The sequence below is a fragment of the Cryptotermes secundus genome, unplaced genomic scaffold (assembly GCF_002891405.2).
Source record: "Cryptotermes secundus unplaced genomic scaffold, Csec_1.0 scaffold1561, whole genome shotgun sequence".
Classification (NCBI taxonomy): Eukaryota; Metazoa; Arthropoda; class Insecta; order Blattodea; family Kalotermitidae; genus Cryptotermes; species Cryptotermes secundus.
In genome coordinates this window covers 282,667-293,787 of record NW_019723942.1, presented here as the reverse complement: position 1 = coordinate 293,787, position 11,121 = coordinate 282,667, and the positions used below count along the sequence as shown (strand labels likewise).

The following is an 11,121-nucleotide window of genomic DNA, read 5'->3' as shown; positions in this document are numbered from 1 at the left end:
ATAAGCTTTCTTCATAAACTTTCCACACCATTCATGACAAGCCTTGAAAGCTATATCACTGTATCTAGCATATTCTTCTTCTTTTGACATTAATGCTTCTCTAGTTAAGGCAATTCCTTATTTTGCAAATATTTGAAATACTCTAAGACAGAGGTATCAATCTTAGGATTTCTCTCTTTTCTTGTTCAGAAAGACTTTCTATTTGTCAGACATGAAAACAGTTTTGCTTACATACTTCACCTATAATGTACACATGCCTCATTGTATACTTTATACACACTGCACAATTAACTGTCTTTTCAGAGCAAAGAATAAATTTTCTCTAGAATGCATCATCATATGCAAAATGCTTTTTTCTGGGTAAAAACTGATAGAAACCTGAATGATAAAAATGTCAGGAAATGGCTGAAGTGAAACTTGGGAGTTTGCTCACAGTTACAGGTGTGCCTGTGCACATTTGTGAATAATCTGAAACGCAAATGTATATGTATGTATGTATGTATGTATGTGTCTTGAAGACTCACTCAGACTGTATTTATATTAGGCTTTTCCAGGTTCCCCTGTGGACAATTTGCAAACTGGTGAACAATTCCTCTAATTCAAGATACACCCCAATATTTCAAGAGGAAAAAATGTGAAAATTGTACATCTTATATTTGAAGTAATACGGTATTATGGGAAGGTAATGTACTGCCCATCAATTTGAGAACCATTAGGTAAATTTTGAGTGATCTCCAACTGCATGACAGAAACATGAAATTTCATGACAATCTACCCAGTGGTTTTGAAGTTTAAGAATTCAGATGAAGAGACTTTATCCTTCTGGAGTGTGCTATTTTCTTGCATGTAGAGAATACTACAAGTTGAAGAAAGCCGTCTTCTGGGATGTGGCGCCATGTAGAAATTGTGTTAACCAACGTTTTGGAGAACGTATCGCCTCCATCTTCAGGGTAGAAGACAATAAGAAATCTGCAAGCGAGCCAGCAGAGCAGGTGCAACAGACTGAATCCAGTAGAGTAAACACAGCTATATAAGAGAAGGAGAGGAGTGTGGCTACATAAGGAAATAGAAGAGAGGGGGAGGGGAAGGGTCTGCTGAAATAGCCAGCAGGTAGTGGGCCAGAGCTTGTATGGAGTATGTGTTAGGGGGAGAGAAGGGAAGGTTAAGTCTGTTGCACCTGCTCTGCTCGCAGATTTCTTCATGTTTTCTACCCTGAAGATGGAGGCGATACGTTCCTCCGAAACGTCAGTTAACACAATTTCTATATGGCGCCACATCCCAGAAGACGGCTTTCTTCATACTCACCGCCGTGAAAACCTCAGATCTTACAATACTACAAGTTGTTTGCAAGCATAAAAAGAAATACAGAGTATACACATGAAATGGATCAGATGTCTACAGAAATGAGGCATGAAGTTATTTGATTTCCACCACATCCACAGAACATGTGTACTCATCTACAGACACGGTTGCTACCAGAGGTAGCACATTTAAAATTGTGGATGTGAAAAACTTAATGAAAAAGGTCTGGAAAGAGTTACAATAAAATTTTCAGGAAGACTGTACGAGACTAACGGACGATACTGTTGAACTCATCATAACAAAAATACCATGAATGTCTATAAAAAGCAACATTTTGGGAATAATTTTACAAGTAAACTGTATTACAAATTGGTTTTCATACAACATTGCCCCTTATTTTGCTGTCAGTTATTTAATGTTTCATGTGTGTACACACATGTGCATACATACTTGTAAAACTTATACATTTTATGTAACATATCATTATTAATCATCCTTGAGGTAAAGCAAAACTATGGGCTATATTTATGGAACACAGTTGGTAACAAAGCCTGCCATAAGGGAAATATGAGGCAAAAGAGGGGTACAATGAGATGAGTTAGATGTGAAAAGTGGGAAAGCATTCAAGTGTTCTTTATTCTTTATCTCTCATAATCACAATTCAACCGACTTCTCTAAGATTATCTTAATGTTGTCCTCTGATCTGTCTTCACAGTGACAACTTTCCAAGCGATCTGCCTGCCAAAACTTTCCACAGATTTTTGTCTACCCCATATAAGTTCCATGCCTATGTTCTTTGATTTCACTACCTGTTCTTTAGTGCAAAAGAACCTGAACTGTCCACTTGTCTATTTTAGGGTTTGAAGGTCCAGTAGGCAGATACCATTAAATTTATTCACACTTGACTGGAATAGTGAAGCCCTTATTCCATTTTTAGCATTGTTTTATCTTAGCTGAAGTTTTTATACAAATGCAAACGAATTCTTCTTCAAAAGATGCTCAGAGCACAGATGTAGCCCACGTTTCTACCACAGAAAATCTTGTCTTATCAAGAGAATAAATAAGAATTCATTTAACCAATATAACTGTAGCCTATGTCATTTACACCATTGCCTTATTACCACAAGATATAAAGTAGACATCATTTTTATTAACAATCTTTGCTTGGAATTACAGAATATCTTTTTACTCTTGATGAGGTTTTGAAAAAGGATGTACATGTTGCACAGGTGTCTTCTGGGTTGATGGTAAATCTTCACTAAGCTTCTTGGCAAGGAAGTATATCTCAGCTAAAGCAATGATGAGTGCAAACATTACTCCAAGCAACAACCGGAACCCAAAATCCAAATTACCAACTATGAGTTCAATGCCAGTGAATCCAAATGCAAATCCAGCCAGTACGGAAATGATGAATTGTGCCACAGCAATCAGCTGTTTGTTCATCTCTTTAACTGAGGGAAAAGAACAAAAATATACAATCAGATACATTTCAGTTGCATATTATGCGAGGATGTGTTCTTGAGGACCTTGCATAATTCAAGACAAGTTTTCTAATAGGAATAACATATATGTGATTCTTGTTGCATTTTTTTTGGGTTCACATTATTTCAAACTTTGTGCATGAAGTGAGACTTTATTAACATTCTTTATATAACACTATTTCAAACTTGCGCAAAGTGTGACCACACCGTAATCTACAGCATTCTGCATGTTTATGTATAGAATCTCAGAAAAATTAGTATTTCACATACAGTGTTATAACAATATGTAACAGTATGGAAAGAACATTCTGTCACTTCTCTGAAATGTCAAGCTCCTCCCAGTATTATGTAGCACTGCTGCTGTGCCTCATGACTCTGATTGCGGCCATTGACTGTCCTGGTTCCTGCCCTCCTGGCTAAAGTGTAGACAGGAATTTAGTTTTTAAATGGGAGCATCCAGTGAGATGGATCTCCATTTTGTTAATAACAGCCAGCTGAGGGAACCCACACCTGAAAGTGGTCTAAAGACCATGTTGGGGCCATGATAACCTCATATGCTATACAGTTCTGACTTCATTAGAAATGCAGAAAAGAACAAGCTCGAATGGAAGGTCTTGAAGCTGATGTATTTTGCAAAGAATGTCAGTGCCTTACCCCTAGATTATCAGGTCCCCATGACTACAACATACAACATTTCTTACATTGTATGCACTTTAAGAACATTTAATCTTTACTACCAATTTTCAGATGAATTAATGCAAACTTTACAACCAATCTAAAGTACTGATAATATCATTTCGCACAGTTATAGCAGCCACTCAAGGATTACAGGGATTAAAAGCTATGCCAGGGGAGGTGAAAAGTACAAATGCTATGTAGGTTGTACCGAAAGTCATGAGGAACTTCTTTGCATGCAACCGGGGAACAGCAGACGGAACAGAATATGGTGGTAGGTGGAACCACCTGTTGTGTTAACCTCGAGTGTCTTGTGACATCAATAGCTTGCATCACGTGACTAGTATCATTCCTAACAAAATGGCGGACGATACGTCATTTCGCCAGCATGTTGTCATTGAATTTCTTGTGAAAGAGGAAACCCCTGCTGCAGAAATTCACCAGAGACTTCAGCGTGCTTATGGAAGTGTGTGCATGGGTGCGAGCAGTGTTCGAAAATGGGTGAAACATTTTAAAGATGGGAACACCAGCATCGAAGATGAGCCTTGGAGCGGTCGTCCTCGAATAGCCTCAACTGAACGCAACAAGGAAAGAGTGGATGAGATCATTCATGATGACAGGCGTGTGACTGGGGACACAATAGCCCGAAAACTTAGAATAGGGCACAGTGCAGTACAGGAGATGATGAAAGTTTGGGCTATAGGAAAGTTTGTGCTCATTGGGTCCCGCGGTTATTGACCGAAGATGACAAAGGTCAGCGAACAGCCATCACCTCAGAGCTGCTGCAGAGATAACGACACGAAGGCGATGATTTTTTGCTCTGTATTGTGACAGGTGACGAAAGCTGGTTTCACCATTTCGAGCCTGAAACGAAATGGCACCATTTGCATTCTCCATTAAAAAAGAAGGCAAAGACAGTGCCATCAGCTGCAAAGGTGATGGGCACAGTCTTCTGGGATGCAGAGGGGCTTATTCTGGCCGAATTCCTGGAACCTGAGCAAATCCTCAATGCTGCTCGTTATGTCCAGACGCTGCACAAGCTCCGTCATGCATTGCACGATAAATGTCCAGGACGAAACATCATCATCCTGCATGACAACGCTTGCCCCCACACCGCTCGCCTCACATTGGAAGCAATTGCAAAGATGGGGTGGGAAGTTCTTCCACACTCCTCCTATAGCCCTGATCTGGCACCCTCCGACTACCATCTTTTCGGATTTGTGAAGGATCAGCTGCGTGGACAACGTTTTGAGACAACGGAGGCAATTCAGAAAGCAGTGCGTCAGTGTCTTCGGATGGCTGGAACGGAATTTTACAGAAGGGGAATTTTCAAACTCCCAGAACACTGGAAGAAATGTGTACAAAGAAGTGGCAATTATGTGGAAAAATAAGGAAAGGTCTGTAGATTGAGGTGGTGTATTTGGTTTGTCAATAATAAAGCACGTTACTTTACAAAAAATTGTTGCTCATGACTTTCAGTACGACCCTCGTACACATCTAAGGATTACATAACAGCTGCAGTGATTATTTTATCATAATACATGTTGCAAAGAAAATCGGCTGGCACTTCTCATGCATTCTTTGTGCAAAGTTCAAAAAATAAATATATAATGGAGAAATCCTATCTATTTGTACATTTAATTGGTGAATCCGAGGAGTTCCAGAAAGATTTCATTATTAGGGGCCGGAGGGTTCACATTAAAAGTTGTGAAATAATTTAATTTTTAGTTTACATTGGCTCAACATACCTTATATTAAACTGGCATCACACTTTGTAAACTTTCTAAAAAAAAAAGGGGGCTCTCCAAACAAAAAATAAACAAAAAGTGGTACACAACATAAAAAGCTCTTTAAAGCCTACAAATTTCATTTACAAATTTTTTAAATGATGCACATTGAATGAATACAAGGACAACAATTGCTCCCTTTTATGTAGGATGTTATCTGAGGTTTTTGGATCAGTAACTTTATATCAGCAATAAATGAATATAAGCAAGTGAGGTATGCAAAGTTATAATTATAGCCATGTTCAAGTGCATACTGTGTGCACTTCTATGACTCAATAATTAGGACTGCATTCTTCTAACATTCTAAAGATGATACAGTCTCTTCTGTCCTTCCTTAACAGTGAGGCAGTCTGGCTATGACACAATGTACACGTTTTCATATCTAAACCATGGACAATGTCTATGCCGCGCCATAGTTCAAGCGGTTAGTCGCTGGCTTCCCACCATGGCGGCCCGGGTTCAATCCTGGGTCTGGTCAAGTGGGATTTGTGGTGGAAAAAGTTGCGCTGGGGCAGATTTTCTCCGAGTACTTTGGTTTCCCCTGCCAATCTTCATTCACCAAATTCTCCCATCATAATCACCCAGAGCAGGTACAGTGGCCGCCGTGCTGAGTAGACCCAGTTGGACTCCAAACCCCACTAAGTGAATTAATTAATTAATTAATTAATGGACAATGTCTGAAGAAAACACTACCATGAGAGTAAGATACTACCATCATAAAAACTAACAACAGAACTTGTAACTTTGTTGTGAAGAATGCATAAAATTTATTAAGTTATAAAATAATTATGAATGTATCTTAACATTTTTCCTAGCCAGGACTTGACACACCTTGGACATCAATCACCAGCCTAGATCAGTTAGGAACGTCAATATTTAGTTTAATTTCTGAGATAGTGGCACTCACAGGGCAGATTCTAATACCTCCAATGATAGTTAACGTGGCAACGAGGGTCAGCAGAAGGTACCTACATCTTAACCTGGGCTCCAAACCACACTGCCAAAGTCTCTGGCAAAAATGAAGGTTTCACTCTGAGAAAAAAAAATCTGCTGGGATCAAACTCAGAACCTTCTGAAGGACAGCCCCGTGTCTTATGCAAAGGCCATTAAGTCTCCTGAATATTAATATTACAGACTCCAACTGAATAACTTTCCTGAAAGCTGGTATAGTACCATGCCACTGGAGATTTCCGTATCTTGGTACTAACTCAACGAGACGTGAACTTGCAAGATGTCTTTCTTATTATATCTGTTATACTGCTCTCAACATGCACCATAACATAATTATTTGGGGGAGATGGAAATGAAAATGGAAACTTCAAGGGAAGAGACTGGGTGGGAAACCTAGGTAAGGTTTGGATAATATGAAAATTAATCTTCATAACACAGGGAAAGTGGCATACTGTGAGGCTATGGATGAACAGATTCTGCTCTGAAACTAAACAGATGTATGTTGTACTTCTGGACACGAAACCCCAATGATATTAACTAATATTTTAGAACCATTCATTGCATCATGACAATAATGAATGTTAAATATATTTGTTTATATTCCTCTGTGTTTATTTAAAACATCTGAATTCCATATAAAGTAAAATGTAGATTTATGAGTTCTTGCATTTAGTGAATATTTTTCTCATCCTAGCCAAAGCCTAACATAAAGTAACACATTTTCCTGCATTCAGTGAATTTTTAATGCATAATCTGCACTTAACATAAAGAAGTGTCTGACATTTCAGAACCTGTACCTCAATTTACAGTGACTGTGGTCAAAAAAGGGATTGATATTCCATGTTTTTCTTTGCCAGAAGTCATTACTGCACAACCATAATTTATGATCAGTGATGTAACTTACTGTGCACACACAAAGCCAATGGAGTTTCAATGTCTCAATATCCATCCTGTCATTTCACAGCCGTGGATCAGCTGTGATGTTGTATGTTTTCTACCATTTTACTTACTCTGATATGAGATGGTTTCTTCAGGTTCATGAACTCTCGTCGTGTCCACATTCTTAGTCATGGCCTTGTACTCTCTATCAGCTTGTTCTGCCTTCAAGCGTTGGATTCGGGCTTCCAGCTCTTGATTTCTGGGTTGAACTTCTGGTTCAGGTAATTTCACATCACAACCTATCATCAGGTCATGGAATGAGTTTGGCTTACCACTATCATGACTTATCACAAAGTGATCCTGCAACCACTTGATGTCAGCAAGACAGAGGTGTACATCTTCATCAACTTTTTGTGTAACACTTAACTTATATTTCTTGATACCTTCAGGAATGTCTGCATCATTTAATGTAATTCCATGTACTATAAATTCTTTTAGTTTTTCTGATGGTTTAAATTGAAGTAAAGGCTCCATTGTATTATTGGAATCCTGGTTAACTATGGCACAGAGATACTGATCACATATAAAATGCTTTAAATGTTTTGTAATGTTGGTCCCCAGAAATAATTTACTTCTCAATATGAAGTTTCTTCTCTAGGTCAGCATAAAATTCCTTTAATTCTTCCTCCTTTTCTTGAAATGTAGCATCTACTTTGGAGCACTTCTGGGTCATATTATCAATGAAACTTTCCCACTCTGCTTTTCTAAGTTCACGTTTTGTTGTCAGGGCTGTGTCCTAGAAAATAAATAAAATTATATACTAATATGAATTTTTTGCCTAACTTCACAAAAGGAACACACACTACAACTATCTGCATGTCATATCTCAGAAACTACATAATACATTATAAGAACTAATGTAAGGTGTCTACACTGGAAGTCATCAGGTGAAATTAATTTTTCATTGTGTTGCTCCAGCATAATCACTATATGTTACATAAAAATCAAATTGAACTCTTTCTCAAAGAACTGAGCATATAAAAAATGTCTGACATAAAACAGATTTCATTACAATCAACATTAGTTTAAACAATTTTCTAAGCATGGTGAATATTTAATGAAATGAAAAGAAAAAACTGGTAACCTTCACACTGTGATTGGTATCTACAGTGGGATGAGCTTTATAAAACCATGTGTAATGAATATAGTGAACGAGGTATGCAGAATCACAGGCGCTGGAACCAAGTGACCAGACAAGACAAAACATGCTCTTTGGTAACTGAGTCCATACTTAACAAAGAAACATAAAACTTAGTCAAGAAGTTGTTGCGTGACATCAACATAATGGATTTTAGAAATGATGTGAGGAGAGAGGAAAAGAAGCTGTGGTTTCAACCTCCTATGAAGAGGGCAGCAACCAATTAAATTTATTGTTTCACAATTGAACTCAACCAAAATGAATTATATATATATATGAAGTTTTCTTGTATGAAACTAGAAAGCTTTGTCTGTTTTCTGGAACATGCCATAGCTTACACAAGTTATTGACTGGCTTCCCAGTGTCATGTGAAATTTGTGGTGGACAAAGTGGCATTTAGGCTGGTTCACTCCAAGTCATCCTACCACCAATGCCATATAGGTATGATACTGACATCACTGTTAAATAATCAACTAAAAAACCTTGCATCCTGCTACTTATTGCAGGGATAATAAAAAATTACACCAATGGAAGCATTCACATCTATCCATATTAATATCTGAAAAATTATGTGTACTTTTAATTCTTGCCCACTTTTCTTTACTGTATTTGTGATGTAAATGAAATTGGACTAACTACATTCTCTAACTTGGCTTCAGTTACTCCACATGTACACTAAACTTCTGTTTTGTTTTCGGACATCTGTCACATGCTGCTGTCTTTGGTGATTCAGTAAACTTAACTTGAAACTGCAGAGCTCCCACCTTTTTAATTATGAAACAAGTAAAACAAAGATGGTGCTTACCTATAGCAGTATGAAGAAAATTAAGGATACTTAGAAAGTTAATATAATATTCCGTCCAGTGCGGCAATAGAAGTCACATTACTTTTATTATTCTTGCCTTACATGTTTCGGTTTAATTAAAACCATCATCAGAGGCACTTTTCATATGGTAGGAGACACTGTTAATTAAGCTGGTTTGATGTTCACTTTCAGTTGTGTTATTCACATATGTATGTTTCCTATTATTGTCGCAGGTTTTCGTTATGACGGCACTCATCGTATAAAAACATAAACATGTAAAATAATTGAGTATGACAACAGGCTATACGCAGCACAGGAATTATCACTTTTCCCACAGTAGATTCCTTATGTTTGGATTAAATCACTATTAAACCATTTAAAATTTAATTCAAATTGTCGTAAGTCGTTGTTGGTTGTCAATTCTTCCCATGGATGGGAGTCGTCGTTCTTGGTGGTGTGTGGGCTTATATGCACACACATATCATAACGCATTAATTAACAGCGTCTCCTGCCATATGAAAAGTGCCTCTGATGATGGTTTTAATTAAAATGTGACCTCTATTGCCACACTAGACAGAAAATTCTATTAACTTTCTAACTTAATAGTGCAGCGGACCAGAATGAGACAATTCAAAATGAAGGATACTTCTTACCAGGGCCCAGATTTTGATGACATGTCATCTTTCTTTCCTTGTATCCGATGCGATGCTCTTAATATATAAATCTCATATATGAGCTGCTGGTTACAGAAATGTAAACTTTATAGGTATTTTTTTTTGTCATTTTTAGGTTTAAGGTCATTTTTTCATTTTGGAGGTAATTTTTTTGGACTTTTAAGGGTATTTCTTGTCATTTTTGGCCATTTTAGGGAATTTTTCTTCATATGTTTTCTGAAATGTGAATAACATGGAAGCGAAGTGTTCTTTCTTTTCTCCTTTAGGTCATTTTTTTTAATATTTTCAGGTCATCAAAATCTGGGCCCTGAATATTACATTTTTGGGTCATATTTCTGGATTTTTAAAATATTTTCAGGTCATCAAAATCCAGGCCCTCCTTATTACTGATTATGAAAAGTGTCTGTAAATAAATTATATGACATGTAGACCAAATGTGTATTTACCAAAATTGTGAAAATATATAAGAATCACATGCTGTAATGTCCAGATGATGGCACAGAATACTACAAATCAAAAGTTTTAACTACACCAAACACAAACTTCTGCTGGTGACTCTATGTTCCACGGTTTCAGGGACGGGATTCTTAAATGAAATCTCCAGTTTCAGGTTCATTTACTTACATTTTCAATTTATTTTGTCTTACAACAGTTCTGGATTAACAACTTCTAGTTTACCCTGACAGCATCTGAATTTGATATGTCATCAGTATAAAGAGAGTCCCATGCTGACAAAACTTGAAAAGTTACATATCTTGAATACCCCCTCCCCAAAAAAAAAAATATATTCATGATTTGTCACTACAATGCAGGAATAAAAATCATAATATATTCACAAGACTACATGAATAAATCAAAATATGAGATTTAATAAAACCTTCAAAATGTGAGAAAATTCAAATATATAGGAACAAAAAGAACAAAGGAAATATGTTTTATTCCCAAAGAAATAACAGTAGATTAATTTTGAGAAATGCCACCATTCCTGCCTCCTTTCTAAGAATATAAAGATTATTATTACTACACTGTTTTATGTGAATGTAAATCTTGGTCTGAGGGGAAAAACATACAGAGTAAGACCTCACTAATTTAGACTAATTGGGATCAAAGCCTTGTTCAAATTATATAAACTGAAAATATGTTCAGGTAATATTATATTTCAGCATCCTGTTACACTCACACAATATATATGGATAAATACCGTCTTAAGTGCAACAAATTTTATTGTAGTTTTTACTTCTTTTCCTCCTCCACACTACATGTTTCGGCCCTAAATGGCCATCATCAGGTGTGTATCACTCACGTAGCTGTTACACTGCTTGTTAAAATTTAAAATTACCAGTCTTTCTAATTGTATAAAATCTTTGTT

General features: G+C 36.9%; 2 protein-coding genes across 2 annotated transcripts in view; both read right to left on the bottom strand.

The window, feature by feature from the left end:
• Positions 1 to 1,919: 1,919 nt before the first annotated feature.
• Positions 1,920 to 7,708, bottom strand: LOC111862228 (transmembrane protein 199). The gene is made up of 2 exons (XM_023847441.2): positions 7,207 to 7,708; positions 1,920 to 2,753 (listed from the first exon to the last, which is right to left on the bottom strand). The coding sequence occupies exons 1-2, from the start codon at positions 7,607 to 7,609 to the stop codon at positions 2,488 to 2,490; spliced, it is 669 nt and encodes a 222-aa protein (XP_023703209.1). The 5' UTR covers positions 7,610 to 7,708; the 3' UTR covers positions 1,920 to 2,487.
• Positions 7,605 to 11,121, bottom strand: part of LOC111862229 (biogenesis of lysosome-related organelles complex 1 subunit 5) — a 7,347-nt gene continuing 3,830 nt past the window's right edge. Inside the window, exon 4 of the mRNA XM_023847442.2 lies at positions 7,605 to 7,871. Within this exon, the coding sequence (XP_023703210.1) occupies positions 7,704 to 7,871 (168 nt within the window). The 3' untranslated portion in view covers positions 7,605 to 7,703. The remainder of the gene's footprint in view (positions 7,872 to 11,121) is intronic.

What these genes read in the sequence shown, in the direction of transcription:
- LOC111862228 (XM_023847441.2), bottom strand. Translation starts at nt 7,609, where the DNA reads ATGGAGCCTTTACTTCAATTTAAACCATCAGAAAAACTAAAAGAATTT. An exon ending in AGAAACCATCTCATATCAGA is followed by an intron (nt 2,754 to 7,206) that starts GTAAGTAAAATG and finishes CTTTTCCCTCAG; the next exon opens with TTAAAGAGATGAACAAACAG.